We start from the raw sequence: 15,940 nt of genomic DNA, 5'->3' as shown, positions 1-15,940 counted from the left end.
TTTTGTATAAACTACTGTATTAGCTACTTTTCAATTGCTTCGATAAAACACCATGACCAAGGTGTTTTAGAAGAGAAAGTCCTTAATTGGCTTTATAGTTCCAAAGTGTTGAAGTCTGTGATGTCTCAGCTGTTCTTGCCACCGTACCTTAGCTTGTATCTCAGACCACAAGCAGGAGGTAGGGAGAGCACACTGGGAATGATGTCAGTCTTTGGAACTCTCAAAGCCTGCCTCCAGTGACATATCTCCTACAAGGCCACACCTCTCAAGGCTTCACAGACAGTTCACCTGGTATTGAAATATATAGGCCTATGGGGCACATTCTCATTCAGACCACCAGATAGACACAAAAGCGTTTGGGATTAAGAAGAAATTAAATGCAACATATAAAAAGTAATTTGAGAATAATCTTTTGGGCATATTAGAGTATTATGTATTTACTCAGGGCCAGAAGTAGAACTCAGGTCCCATTCTTTGTACCAAAAATTATGTAACAAGAGTGAGTAGGTTAAAATAATGAAAGAAAAATAAAAAATAAATTATAAAACAGATATGATTATTACTTGTCAATTTTATAGGATTTAAAATTACCATGGAAACACCTCTGTATGTGACTACAAGGTGTTACCCCAAAGGTTTAACTGACATTCTGTCATGTAGGTAATACCATTTTGTTGTGTGGGGTCCCAGTTGAATGGGAAGGAGATTTAATGTGGCCCGCTGCCCAGGTTCCTGCCACAGTGGCTTCCCTCCCATAATGGACTGTACGCTCAAAGTTGGAGCCAACCCTTCTTTAACTGCTCTTATCACAGAAAGGACCTAAATAACTAGGATAATGGCCTAAGTAACTAGGTTAGCCGGAAGGAAAGAGCTTCAACAAAGCCGGAATACCCCCTCATCCTCATTTTCAAAGCTGATTGGAGGTCTTGGGGGTGGGACGGAATGGGGTGTGGATGGGAGAGTTAGTCCGTTTTCATAACTTCTGACAAGCTACCTAACTCATCAGATAGATGTAAATACTTGTATATGTATCCTCTATGATATAATTCATTAATGATAATTTCTTAATTGTAAATGTTAAGGCCTTCTGATAATACTAATGAAAGAAAGGCATCAAGTATTGTCTGGGTCAACTCTGCTTCTTCCAAAGCAGCATATATGGGTAGAACTAAATTATCTCCACATTTAACCATAATTACATGGTAAGAGTAGCATGAGGTCACTCCTTGGAATTGTTCCCAAGAATATACTAACAGCTAAGTATCCCTTCAGATTAGATTAGCACCAGGAAGCCTATTTGATTTCTAAATAATAAATGTAGCTTAAGAGTATTTACTTAAGTAAGTGGACTGAGTTGGAGCAAGAAAACGGGGAATTAAGACTCACAGGTCTTTGATTCAGTTGTATTACTTAGCTCTGTTACCTTGGGCAAATAGTTTCTGTGCTTCAGTTTCCTTCTCCACAAACACTGATATTTAAAGTCCTTTCTAGCCATTAAAGGCCTATGATTAGAATTTATACTTACTTTGCATTTACTGGGGAGATTAAGAATCTCTTTTGGAAAGGGAAAAGGGAAAGCCAGGCCAGAGTGAAAAAGAAAATGAACCCAACTGAGAATGCCAAGAAATCAAAGAGGAACCTGCAGAAGGAAGCTATCACTGTTCTGGAGAGTTTCCGTGTTAAAAATACAAAGCATACACATAAAGACCAGTTCTGCTCTTGGCTTCTCTGTCTGTTGATTATGTTCTCTGGTCTCAGGGCAAAATGTCAGCTCCAAGGAAATGATTCTGTAGTCTCTTACTATGTGTGGTTTTATTTTCTACAATTTCACTTACCCAAGGTAGCTGAGGTATTAAATGGGAAAACTCCAGAAATAAACTATCTGTAAATTCTGAGTAGTGTGCCTGCTGCAGGTAGTAGTTGGAAATATCCCTTTGTCTCGAATATCCATGCTATTTATGCTGCCCACCCTTTGAGCTACATACCACTTAATAACTTCATACTATTTTTGCCCTGCAGTGTTTATGTTCAGGGAAACAAAAAGGATGAGCATCTATAAAGTGTTTCCTTTAGGGGAGAGATGAATTTTCAGTAAAGCAGCAGGGGAAAATGTGTCCTGAGGTTGCTAAGATATACAGCACAGTAAGGGTGGGTTTTTTGTTTTTTGTTTTTGTTTTTGTTTTTTGTTTTTGTTTTTTTGAGAGAGAGGAGTGTGGGGATCACATACATTTTTATGTGTGTGTGAATGCACATGTATGTGCATGTGGTGGTCAGAGGACAATCTCACGTGTGTTCCTCAAATTTTTCCACCTTTTGTGCAAAATAGAGTCTCTCTCACTAGCCTAGAACTTTGCCCAGTAGGCCACACTAGCAGACCAGCTGACTTGGAGGGATCTACCTGGGAGCACATGGTTTGAAAGAACATGGCCCCCAAAGAGAGTGTCACTATTAGGAGGTGTGGCCTTGTTGGAGGAAGTGTGTCACTGTGGAGGTGGGCTTTGAGGTCTCATATAGGTTTAAGCCACACCCACTATCCCAGACCACTTCCTGTTGCCTGTGAGTCATGATGTAAGAACTCTCAGCACCTTCTCCAGCACCATGTCTGCCTGTATGCTGCCTTGCTTTCCTCCATGTCGATAATGACTAAACCTCTGAACTATAAGTGAGCCATGTGTTCCTTTAGGAGAGTTGCCATGGTCATGGTGTCTCTTCACAGCAATAGAAACCCTAACTAAGACAGTCCATTTTCCATCTTGCTATTGCAGGAATTAGAAGCACATACCATTATACACCCTGGCTTTGTATGCGAGTTCTGGGATTGAGCTCAGGTCTTCATGCCTTTAAGAACTATCTTCCTAACTTCCCCTCCTCTTTTGGAGTCAGTTTCTGTAAGACAAATTGCTAAACGGTCTTATTAATAAAAAACCCAGAGCCAGATATTGGGATGAAAACTGAGAGATTAGAGGAATAGGACAACCTCACCTTACTAACTCCTCAGCCTCCAGACAGAGCTATTTCCTGTATACTCATGTCTGTATACCTTTCTGTGCCCTGCCATTTTACTTCCTCTCTCTGCCCAGCTACATCACTTCCTTTTTCCACCCAGCTCTATCACTTCCTCTCTGTCTTTACAGACCTCCAGACCTTCATGGTTAACTAGCCCTGGGATTAAAGGCCTGTACCACTATGCCTGGCCCTGTTCCCAGTGTGGCCTTGAACTGACAGAGATCCGGATCTCTGTCTCCCAAATACTAGGATTAAAGGCGTGTGCTATCACTACCTGACCTCTGTGTTTAATATAGTGGCTGGCTTTTTTCTTTAATCCCCAGATAAACTTTATTGGGGTGCACAAATAAAATATCACCTCAAGTCTCACTCTGTAGTTCAGGTTGTCCTTGAATTTGCAATGCTGCCTTAGCCTCCCAAGTGCTGGGATCATAGTCGTTACAGCCTTGCTGTACTGTATGTTGTTATATTATTGTAGTTTAAATTATGTGAAAACACAAAATGTGTACTGAGTTTGCTAGAAGATAAAAAAACCAAATCTTGTATTGTTGAATTATTTCAGTCTGATTTCTAATATTGTAACTATTAGTATTGCACACATTCCATAGATATTAGCCAGTACAATTAAATTTATGATTATTTGATTAACAGTGCTCTTTTTCATAGTGTTTTTTATGTCTAATGCCAAGCTCAGCATTCTTTTCTTTGATGGATTAAATGAATTAATAATAGATCCCAGTGCCAAATTCTCTGTTAAATGCTTTATTTATATTTGATCTTTTCCCATTAAAACCATGTAGATGTGGAACCTGAAGTTCAGAGATCAAGAATAGATAACTGGACTAAGTGGGAGATTTTGGGGGTAGAAGATACAGATACATGATTGGCATTCTGAGCCTTGTATTACTCCATTTCAACATCAACTACTTTCCTTCCTGGCCTTTTAGTTGTACCTTGTTTAACCTGCTTCTTGCTTTCCCTGGAATAAACCAAGTGTGTGTGTGAGCGTGTAGAAACTAAATGTTTTAACAGCTGAACTTGAGACTGCTTGTTTCCAGGTAAGCAAAAGACAGGGAGTGGAGACAGCTAATCCAAAGAGGCGGCCGAAGAAAACACACAGGTGTCGGTGGTAAAAAGGGTCGGAACGTCAGTAGCATGGGGCAGGAGCTTGACACGGCTCCATGCTACAACCAGCACCAGTTGGAGGAGTTCTTTGCAGAGACCTCTGCTCAGATGAAGCTAGGGTTCTTGACTGCTGCAAGAAAGAATTTTGGGATGAGCTAGTATGAAAAGAGTGGAGTTTATTAGGAAGAGAGATTAACGTGTGATAAAACAGGAAGGAGTATTAAAAAGAGAAGCATTCAGAGAAAAGATAGGGCACCCCCAAATGTGAGTGTGGGAGTCACAAGAGATAGTGAATGTTAAACTGTCTTAGCAGAAGCCATAGCTCTTTTGGTGACTTTCAAGCTACATTTCAAAGGCCTCTAATGCTAAGCTCCTCCCACCTTTGATAAGTGAAATTACAGGACTGTTCTGGAGGTGCACTGGATAGGATTTCTGGGTCACAGAAGATTGCATAAGGGGCTAAGAATTTATGGTATATGTAGTTTCTTGTGGAATTCGTGTGTGTGTGTGTGTGTGTGTGTATATGTGTGTGTGTGTACACATGTGTGTACGTGTGTGTAGCATGTGTGTACTTAGCCCTTTAACATTATTCATGGCTAAATATCTGTATATAAAAGGAGTATTGTGTCTCTATAGGTAATCTTCCCACAGTGCATGTTAATTTTGCTAACTTCCCATCTTTTTATCCCAAAGAATAGAAATCTTTGATTGTTCTCTTTTTTAGTGAAATAGGAAGTAAAGTTGTTAACTACAAGTGGAATGGGTAGGAGATGGTTTAAATTTACTGTAAGAGAATAAGGGATGAGATAGTTGGATAGGATAATGGGATAGTGAATGGGCTCAAGTAGCATTAAAGAACCCTTAGTTTAGTAGACAGAAATTTCAGTTTCACCAGTTAACGTGATTCTTGTCTTTACCTCTCTACGGTAGCATGAGGAAGGGTTGATTAAAAGCTGAATATAAGATCAGTGTTAACATTTGACAGTGGCAAGGACAATCTGCAATAACTTGCAAGGAGTGATTATAATGATGGCTTATGGACCCCAACGTGTGTAAAAGATGGAAGTGAAAAGCGGGGAATAAAAGATAATAATGTGTTAGTACTAGTCTCTGTGGGGTCAATTGCTGGACAAGGGTTTTGAGGGAAATAGAGATAAGACAAGACATCTGAGTGAGATTCTTGAGTTTCCATGTAGGTGTGAAGGAGGGTCATGCTGTAGTACTGTTAACTACAATAGAAATAACCATAAGAATGGGTATCTGAAAAAAAAAAAAAAAAGGCCGGGTGGTGGTGGCACATGCCTTTAATCCCAGCACTCGGGAGGCAGAGGCAGGCGGATCTCTGTATGAGTTCGAGGCCAGCCTGGACTACAGAGTGAGCTCCAGGAAAGGCGCAAAGCTACGCAGAGAAACCCTGTCTCGAAAAACCAAAAAAAAAAAAAAAAAAAAAGGTATCTGAGGTAGGTAGAGTTTGGTCAGTGTTAGAGAAGCTACAAAGGAAATTGTGGTAGAGATAGTTTGTGTTGAAATTGAAGTCACTGTGAGCTTAACTTAGAATTGAGTTAAAAAATTTAAGTTTAAAGATGCCCGAGTTGTCCAGATGTACAGCTTCTAATTCTACCTTAGAGAAACATCAAGTAATTAAATTGTTATACAAAAGTACATTATTGTTCAGTTTTCTTTGTGTGTAGATGCTATTGATTGACTCGGGGGCATAATTGATCTCTTAGATTCTGCAGTCCATAGGAGGCAGAGGAGGAAAGTCAGTCATGTTAGTCTTTGAAATGCCTTTAGTGTAGTTTGGTATTCAGAAGTGCTGGAGGAACTCTGGCAGGCAAACCAGAGCCATAAAGTAAGTCTAAACTAGGACAGCAGAGTCATTATTCAGCCTTTCGGTTAAAAAGTCTTCTTTAAACGGTGGTGTCCCTTGGGACTTTACCAGAGTACTTTATTAGGACTTCATTTGGATGCAGCAAGGCTGTACCAAAGTAATTATAAAAACAAGAATTGCATATTTAAAAGTGACTTGAAAAAACTTGTAACGTTTTGTGATAGTTGTTTTATACTGAATTATATTTAAGGTATCTAGATGAAAGTAATTTGAATAGATATATCTATGAGCTAGTACATATAGTAGATTATTGGAGCAACAAACGTAATTTGAGTTAATAGTGTGGGACATTTAAGTTGATGCTGATTCTAGCTTAGAATATTTTCCTTATTCTGAGGTAAATAAAGTAAACTAACTTGAAATATTTTACAAAATTAAAAAATGTCTAAAAGAAGCAGAAGAGCTGTCTTGAATTTAATATGAGAAAAGATTCATTTAGGGCACACCACTAATCGGGAGGATTCATTTCACAGAAACTGGTATGTATGAATGAATGTGTTTGAAAGGAAGAGAGAATGATTAAGGCAGGGAACAAAGAAATTGGACTCAATAATCTGGAATGAGAGACATGCCAAAGAGAGCTAGAACAAGGAAGCGATGATAGACTGCCTGCTTGGATAATGCAGTAGTTAAAACTGTTTTTGGTATTTCTTTACATGTGTATGTGTGTTTGTGGGTGGGCATGAGACTGCCACAGCTTCCTATGGAAGTCAAAGGACAGCGTGCCAAAGTCAGTCCTGTCCTTCCATCCCATGGACTCTGGGGATCACACACAGGTTGTCAGGTTTGGTATCAAAGCACCTTTATCTGCAGAGCCAGCTCCCCAGCCCAATATTCTGATTCTTATTTCTGACTTGTAGATGTCTTCAGAGTGGCTTCATCCGTCCTGTGTTTTAGATCGTCTCTGTCTTTTCCCTAGTGTGTTTGCCACGTTAGAGTAGGAAGTGTGTGATCTTATATCAAAATGAGATGTCTGGGACCACTGTGTCCTAATAAATGTGAATATTTAACCTTAACCAAATAATAATGTCTTGTAGTTGAAAGAAAATGAGATTTAGAGTGAAAATACTAGGTGAATTTCTCAATTTCGGAAACTTGCTGTCCACATTTATAAAATGTCATATTTGAAAAGACTTTGTAAGTGACATCTAATAATATGCAAAGGCTTTGTAAATTCCAAAGCAGTATGCAAACAGAATGATTATTCAACCAGCAGTTAAATGCCTTTCATGTGCCAAAGTTTCAGATGAAGTCCATTTTGTCAACTTTTCTGGATTTAGCATTTGTTTTTGAATTCCATAAGTATATAAATTATGAAAAATTAAATTATTTGATTGAAGACTAGTATATAACAGCAAGTTATATTCCTTGTGATCTAATGTTTTTGAATTTAGAATAACTAGACCAACTTTGTAATTGATATTATTTTGTTTCTGCAAAATTGACCTGTGAGCTGGATTTAGTAGGGCAGCTTATCCAGCTGTGAGAATGCTGAGGCAGGAGGATTGTGAGATCCAGTTTCCAACATCTGTCAGTCAGTCAGCCAACCAGTGTATTTTTTGGTTCTGCTTAAAGTTGATTCAAATAAAATCATTAGTAAAATTAAAGAATTAAAATAAGCATTTATTTATCAAATATTTTAGTTTTTCAAGTAAGTACACTGTTGTTTGGTGGCCTGGTATTCCCTATATACTCGAGGCTGGCCTTGATTGAACTCATTGCAATTGTTCTGTATTATCTTCCCTAGTTCTAGGATTATAGGTTTTATTTCTTGATATATTGCAATTAATGTGTCTGAAGACCAAGATATTACTACTCAGTGCATTGTGCAAAATTTAACATAAAAGTAAAGAATTCCATTTGCATTTTAAATATATTAACTGTTTTTTTAATAATGATTTTCAGCTTGTAGATCTACTGTTTGAGATAGAATAAAACCTACAAAATATGTTTATAGCATAGTAGAATGTCTCTATCTTAAGACTTGACCTCAACTCTTTTTTCTTCTAACTCTGATCTTCTTGCTCCCAGCGGTTATCCTTCAAAGTCTGTTTTACTCAGAACCAACCTGACTTGTTACTTACCTTCATGTTACTTTTTCACTTTTGTTTAATAAAGTTGACATTTATTTAGGACCTATTTAATTTAAAACTATAGTAAAACTTTAGTCAAAGTATATTTAATGTAATAATTGCATTTTTAAGTTTTCTACTTGTTAATTGTCTAGTATTTTTGTTTCTATTTTGATTGTTCTGTGTTTTTGAGACAGGGTCTTGCTGTTTAATACAGGCAGATCTTGAACTCACTATGTAGTTGGTCTTGAACTCTTGATCTTCCTTTAGTCTCCAGGTCCAACTCTCCAATACCAATACCGAGTATTTACATTAACAATTAGAAGTTGTATGGTTAAGACTATAGCTCAGTTGGCAGGTGCTTGCTTAGCGCTCATGAAGCCCTGAGCTCAGTCCTCATGGGCATGGCTACAGCACCCATAATCTCTTGAGTGGAAACGGGAGGGTTAGCAATTCAAAGTCATCCTCAACTACATAGTGAGTTTGAGGCTTACCTGAACTATATGTGACTCTGTCTTAAAACAAACTAATTAGAATTGTATACATATATAAGATTTTTGTCAAAAATTAAGAAACGTGGGCTAGATGGCTCAGTAGTTAAGAGTATTTTCTGTTCTCGGCACACATCAGGAGGCTCACAACTGCCTGCAACTCCAGTTCCAGGGGATTCGATGCTTCTGGACTCTCTGGGAACCTGTACACACACACACACACACACACACACACACACACACACACACACTCTCTCTCTCTCTCTCTCTCTCTCTCTCTCTCTCACACACACACACACACACACACACACACACACACACACACACTCTCTCTCTCTCTCTCTCTCTCTCTCTCACACACACACACACACACACACACACACACTCTCTCTCTCTCTCTCTCTCTCTCTCTCTCTCTCTCTCTCTCTCACACACACACACACACACACACACACACCCTAATTAAAAATGCAAAAATAGCTGGGCATGGTGGCGCACATCTTTAATCCCAGCACAGGAGGCAGAGGCTGGGGATCTCTGAGTTCAAGGCTAGCCTGGTCTACAAAGTGAGTTTCAGGACAGCCAGGGATATACAGAGAAACCCTGTCTTGGGGGGGGGGGAAAGGCAAACAAACACAAAAACACCACACAAAATAAATCTTACAAACTGTAAAACCTTGTGCAGAGGTGTTATATTTTAAAGATTCTATAGCTTGTAACTTAACTATTAATAATAAAATTTAACCATGTTGTCTCGATATCTTGATTACTTGAATTTTAAAACTTTCATTTTTTAATTTTTAAAATGATGAATAACTCAAAATATTTTTTTGAAAGCCTATGTTTCTGAGATTTAGGTGAGATCAGGCAGGTTCAGGAGTAGCATGGCCAAGGGCAAAGCTAATACATGAAAAAGCCCAGGACTCTAGCTGGCGAAACCACAGTGTGAATGCCTTTGACTGTTAGAGAAAATAAAATAGCATATGCTTTAAAAACAGTTTTGTTTGTTTGTTGAGACAAGGTCTCGGGATATGTACCTGGGCTGGGTTTGAACTCACTGTCTAACCTAGGCTGGCCTCAGTCATAATTGATTCTCCCATATCAGCCTTCTGAGTGCTGGAAAAACTCAGTAACTTTTCAGCAGGGGAATAATGACTTAATACAGAGCCGACAAGCATAGTTCAGTATTTAAAGTAGGAATCTTAAGAAAAGAGCATGCGAGATGATCTGCTAAGCAGAAAACCCTAGAATTCTTATATTATCTACAAGTCTACTAGGGTAAAGCACGAGTTGACACTGATGTCTTGGATTTAAAGAGATACTGGGTTAAATTTAATACATTGAGCATAGGCAGACCTTAAGAAATGGCCAAGCTAATGTTTGTCATCTTACTGTATTTTGAGGAAAAACTAGTTTTTATTTTTAATGAAGAAAAGACCTCATAGGTGTAAGGGCTTACCACAGTAGGACTGACCACACCTTAGGTGCTGTGTATAAGTCCTGGGCCTCTGGGCCTTCCAAATGACTTGACTGCAGTCAGCTGTGTTCCTCTGACCTTCTCCTCAGGCTTCATAATCTGCTGTGAGGGCTCACAGAACTCAGAGAACACTTAACTGTTCCTTGATGATGATGCATGCTGATAAACAGCCATATGAAAAGGCACATAAGATGAGGTCCAGAAAGGCTACTGTGGCAGGCACATGGCTATGTTCACCAACCAAGAAAGCTCTCTAAACACACCATTTAGGATTTTTATGGAAGTTCCATGACATAAGCATCACTGATTAAATCATTGGTTATTGACTTAATAACCAATGTTGATAGGGACACCCTATCCCCTTTTCTCCTAAGAACACTGGAAGTTTCAACCCTACATTAACAGGATTCCTTTGGTAAACAACCTCCAACTCCAAGTCACCTCATTAGCAGGGAAATCAAGTGTAGTTCAGAGGGACTATGAGGTCTCACACTCATCTGACTAGGAAGGAAAAATGATTGCCTTCTTAAAGATCAACAAAGAAGCCTGTCTCTGTCACGCAGGGAAGTCTAAAGGTTTTAGAAGCTGTATATGCCCAGAACAAGGGCACAGGCCCAGTATTTCTTGCTTGCTCTTGTAGTACGGATACTGATATGTAGTGACAGCACATAGCAACAACATGGCAACAGGCTAAGTACTTAGAAGCTGCATAGAAAACACCTCTGAAAATTCCTGGGCCCGAGTGGGTCTTCTGCCTCTGCCTTCAAAGTAGCTGCCCTGAGAGGAATGTTTTTGTTTGTTTGTTTTTCGAGACAGGGTTTCTCTGTGTAGCTTTGCACTTTTCCTGGAACTCACTCTGTAGCCCAGGCTGGTCTTGAACTCACAGAGATCCGCCTCCCTCTGCCTTCCGAGTGCTGGGATTAAAGGCGTGCGCCATCGACGCCCGGCTTTTTTTTCTTTTTTTCAACAACAATAACAAAATGCACCCCAGTGTTGTCATACAGTTGATCATGCAGTTTGATTGAAGTATAGATATTTCTAGTACTTCTCAGCTTATCGTGCCTTTTAGTTCTGTTTCAATATACAAGTATATTTAGAACCACTTTTTTTTTGTGTGTGAGCCATTAAAGAAAAGATTTGTTGAACATTTATTCTCAGTAATAAACAATGTTCTTTGAGAAAACTGTGTTAGCTACCAGTAAAGTAATATGTTGACTGGAGTTTTTCCATTCTGTCACTAGTCCTGTGCTTTGACTGGAATTTTAAAAGGGAAGTTGAAATAAGGTTGAAATGTATTCACTTCATTATTTATAGGTAAGGAGAAAATGAATGAGCGGAGTCCATAGAACATTGAGATATATTGTTATAGTTAATCCTACAAAAATAATACTTTTATAGTGTATGGAAGATAAACTGTTTACAGTGTTCCCAAGAAGAATTGGGAGGGACCCTTAAATCTATTTCTCATAAACTCATTGTTTAATCTCTTGGATGCTTTAAAGACGGTACCTTTTTAAATAAGTGGCTGTCAGTTATATGCTCACATAATATGTAATTTTGAAAATTTTGTATCTTTAAAAGATAAAGGGAAGTTTTAATGGTTAGTGATTAGTTACTTTTTCAAAGCAATCTGAATTATGGAGAAAGGATTTTGATAATGAATGTTTGGAAATGCACCTATCACTTATCTATGGCACCTACAAGTACTGTATCTTTTATTGGCAGCAAATCTGTCAAAAGACAAACTTTAAAAGTTAAAGATTATAATTGACCTGATTTACAGGTCTGTATCTGGGCAACACTTGAGTCCATAAAACCCAAGGAGTGTGCTGGTCCTGAAGACAGAAGGGCTGAGAAAGCAGAAGGGAACAAAAGGCAGTTTGGAGGTTTAAATGTTACTTTCCACGTGGGAGTTGCTAAAGATGTGCATGTTAGAACTGGCCTACATAGGCGCTTGGTTATTACTATCTGTCTCTGTTTTCCCTTTCCTGATCTCTCAGGCCAGTTACTGATGGGTAACTTGGTTTGGGCCTGGTGAGCAGAGACCTTCAGCATGAGTAAATCCAGGACTTATTAGAGGAGCTTAGGCCAAAACAATGACTGCCAAGTTCTGTTTGTTTCAATGTGAGTAAAGTTCTCTTCAGTGTTCTCCAGGGAAACAGAACCAACAGGACACATACATGTATGTTTACAAAGAAAGGTTTTCTGTTTTGTTTTGATTTGTTTTTGTTTTGCTTTCTATTTGCTTTATTAACTTTAATTTTTCCTATGATGATGGGTAAAATTCTCAGTATTAGGAACTGGGAGCACAAGACTCTTGATAGTGAGAATGGGATAGTTTCACAGTAGTGGATCAGCAAAGTGCAACAGAAAGGAAAAGAATGGACACTACCTTTCTGAGCTCATATGAAGTGACAGAAGTCAAGGTGTGAGGCGAAATTTACCCTTGTGCGGATGATTAGGGAGCTCCCTTGTAAGAATGCCCAGTAGTTCCTCAGCACAGCCCTGTGAATATGTCCTCATCATTCATCTGCTTATTAAGTATGGCCCACGGGAAGTTAGGAGCAAACGGTGAGCTTGTCCATTATTTCCTGTAGCCTGATGGCTTTATCCTCCCCAAACTAGTCTTGTTTCTTCGGCTTCCTGAGCCTGTCTTTACAGCTGTTTCCCCTGCTTCCTCCTTCTAGTTGTAGACACAGGGGTGTTTGCTGTCACTATAGTCTTTAGATGGGCTGCTTCACTTGATGAGCCCAGGCTAGCCCTCTGTGCTCGAGGTAGTAGGGAGTGATAACTGCACTCTAGAGAGATTTCTTTTAAATAATTGGCTTATTTGGTTGTGGAGGCTTGGCAAGACCAAAAGCTGCAAAGGATAGTCCAGGAAAAGCTACAGTTGCAGACCAAAGGTGGTTCCCAACATTTGTCCTTCTGATTTAGGAAAAGGTGGGTGGAGTTAGGGGCTTCCTTTTACACTTTATACTTAATTACTTTTCTGTACAAATATCAAACTGGTTAACATATTTGGGGATACAATTTCAAGCTTGTTCAACCTGTTCTTGCTTTCCTTTTCTAGGATCAGTTCGATAGCTTAGATAAGCATACACAGTGGGGAATTGACTTCTTGGAAAGATATGCTAAGTTTGTTAAAGAGAGGATTGAAATTGAGCAGAACTATGCGAAACAATTGAGGTAAGTTGATTTATTTTTCACTTTTTAGAAATGAAGTTAATGTGTTTAAGCATCTTAATATTATTTTAATATTGTACAGATTAAACCTTGTGTTTTTGATCCAAATTGGTTTGAATTAGAGAACTAATGGTTAATTGAAGTCATGGGGAATATTGACTAACTGGATCATAAGTCACTTTGATTGCACAAAGACATTTAACACCCTTAAATCTCAGAGCAAAGGGAGACCCTGTCTAAGCAGCCAGAGTCTGCTGTCTTCCTTAGTTTCTCTCCACCTTCAAGCCTCTAAATAAAACGTTTAGGTGACTAAATACACAAGACCTGGGGTATTCAGTGTTTTACACTTTCAATATTCCCTGATATTTATTTTTTTTAGAAGTCTCTAATGCATTGAACTTGAGTGTAGACAATTGTTTTAAGGTGTGTTACTTTTGTTTATGTTGCATTTGTTTAACTCTGTGAAGCTCCTGATGGCCAATAACAAGGCAGGAGAAAGGGTAGGATGGGCTGGCAGGTAGAGAGACTATGTAGAAGAAATCTGGGAGGATAAAAGGAAGGAGCAAGAAAAGGAGGGAGGACATCAGGGGCCAGCCACCCAGCCACACAACCAGCCATGGAGTAAGAAACAAAATAAGGTTACAGAAGTAAGAAAAAGGTCCAGAGGCAAAAGGTAGCTGGGGTAATTTACAGTTAGGAAAAGCTGACAAGAAACAAGCCAAGCTAAGGCCAGGCATTTATAAGTAAGAATAAGCCTCTGTGTATGATTTATTTGGGAGCCAGGTGGCGGGCCCCAAAAAAAGAGCAAAAACAAACAATATTTGAGAATTTCTAAGTCTTGGAAATATACTTTGTGCTGAGCTGAGCTTCTATGTTAAAATATTTATTGGCAAAATACTTATAGGGGGAGTTTTTAAATCTTAAATTTGGTGGAATTAATCTTAAGATTTTGTTCAAATAGCACAGTTATCATTGTTTATCACAGTTTTACAAGTAGTCTTGCTGGAACTTGATAAAAGTTTGAAGACCATCCTATAGAAGTTTTAGCTAAGAGGGTGCTTCAGAGGACAAAATTCCACTTAAATAGGCCCACATGATTGAAAAATCCAGGAATATTTCCACTCGGGGGTGAAATAAACTGCTCCTTGTTGTAGTTCTACTTTTCCTTGTTTCTGTTGTGTGTAAATTCCATTCAGCTTCCTCCTTTCTATTCCCTTGCCTCTGGATTTTCCATTTCATACGCTGCATCTTAGCCACTCTTCTCTGTTACACCCTTGAGAAAGGAGGAAATGGAAGAACAGAGAGAAGGAAAGGGAAGAACAGAGTGAGGGGGAAATGGAAGAACAGAGAGAGGGGAAATGGAAGAACAGAGAGAGGGGGAAATGGAAGAACAGAGAGAGGGGAAATGGAAGAACAGAGAGGGGGAAATGGAAGAACAGAGAGTTGGAAATGGAAGAACAGAGGGGGGGAAATGGAAGAACAGAGAGAGGGGAAATGGAAGAACAGAGAGAGGGAAAGGGAAGAACAGAGAGGGGAAATGGAAGGACAGAGAGAGGGGGAAATGGAAGAACAGAGAGAGGGGGAAATGGAAGAACAGAGGGGAAATGGAAGAACAGAGGGGGGGAAATGGAAGAACAGAGAGAGGGGAAATGGAAGAACAGAGAGAGGGAAAGGGAAGAACAGAGAGAGGGGAAATGGAAGAACAGAGAGAGAGGGAAATGGAAGAACAGAGAGTGGGAAATGGAAGAACAGAGAGAGGGAAATGGAAGAACAGAGAGGGGAAATGGAAGAACAGAGGGGAATGGAAGAACAGAGGGGGGAAATGGAAGAACAGAGGGGGGGAAATGGAAGAACAGAGAGAGAGGGAAATGGAAGAACAGAGGGGGAAATGGAAGAACAGAGAGTGGGAAATGGAAGAACAGAGAGAGGGAAATGGAAGAACAGAGAGGGGAAATGGAAGAACAGAGGGGGGAAATGGAAGAACAGAGAGTTGGAAATGGAAGAACAGAGAGGGGAAATGGAAGAACAGAGGGGGGGAAATGGAAGAACAGAGAGAGAGGGAAATGGAAGAACAGAGGGGGGAAATGGAAGAACAGAGAGAGGGAAATGGAAGAACAGAGAGAGGGAAATGGAAGAACAGAGAGGGGAAATGGAAGAACAGAGGGGGGAAATGGAAGAACAGAGAGAGGGAAATGGAAGAACAGAGAGAGGGGGAAATGGAAGAACAGAGAGAGAGGGAAATGGAAGAACAGAGGGGAAATGGAAGAACAGAGAGAGGGAAATGGAAGAACAGAGGGGGAAATGGAAGAACAGAGAGAGGGAAATGGAAGAACAGAGAGTGGGAAATGGAAGAACAGAGAGTGGGAAATGGAAGAACAGAGAGAGGGAAATGGAAGAACAGAGAGAGGGAAATGGAAGGACAGAGAGAGGGAAATGGAAGAACAGAGGGGGGGAAATGGAAGAACAGAGAGAGGGAAATGGAAGAACAGAGAGAGGGAAATGGAAGGACAGAGAGAGGGAAATGGAAGAACAGAGAGGGGGAAATGGAAGAACAGAGAGAGGGAAATGGAAGGACAGAGAGAGGGAAATGGAAGAACAGAGGGGGGGAAATGGAAGAACAGGGGCAGAAACAAGAGCAGAGGTCTCTCGAGCACCATTTGTTTTAATGTTTTTCAAGACAGACTCGCACTTTGTA

The 15,940-nt window shown here is 39.6% G+C and overlaps 1 protein-coding gene across 3 annotated transcripts in view; it reads left to right on the top strand.

Annotated features, from left to right (window-relative positions):
• The window catches only part of Fnbp1l (formin binding protein 1 like), an 82,429-nt gene that overhangs the window by 18,034 nt on the left and 48,455 nt on the right, over positions 1–15,940 (top strand). For all 3 annotated transcript variants that reach the window (XM_028881453.2, XM_028881452.2, XM_028881451.2), the window contains exon 2: positions 13,133–13,248. In XM_028881453.2, the coding sequence (XP_028737286.1) occupies positions 13,133–13,248 (116 nt within the window). The remainder of the gene's footprint in view (positions 1–13,132; positions 13,249–15,940) is intronic.

This window comes from Peromyscus leucopus, chromosome 6 (genome assembly GCF_004664715.2).
Source record: "Peromyscus leucopus breed LL Stock chromosome 6, UCI_PerLeu_2.1, whole genome shotgun sequence".
In the NCBI taxonomy this organism is placed as follows: domain Eukaryota; kingdom Metazoa; phylum Chordata; class Mammalia; order Rodentia; family Cricetidae; genus Peromyscus; species Peromyscus leucopus.
The sequence above is the reverse complement of the archived record's forward strand: the minus strand, read 5'-3'. Positions and strand labels throughout refer to the sequence as shown.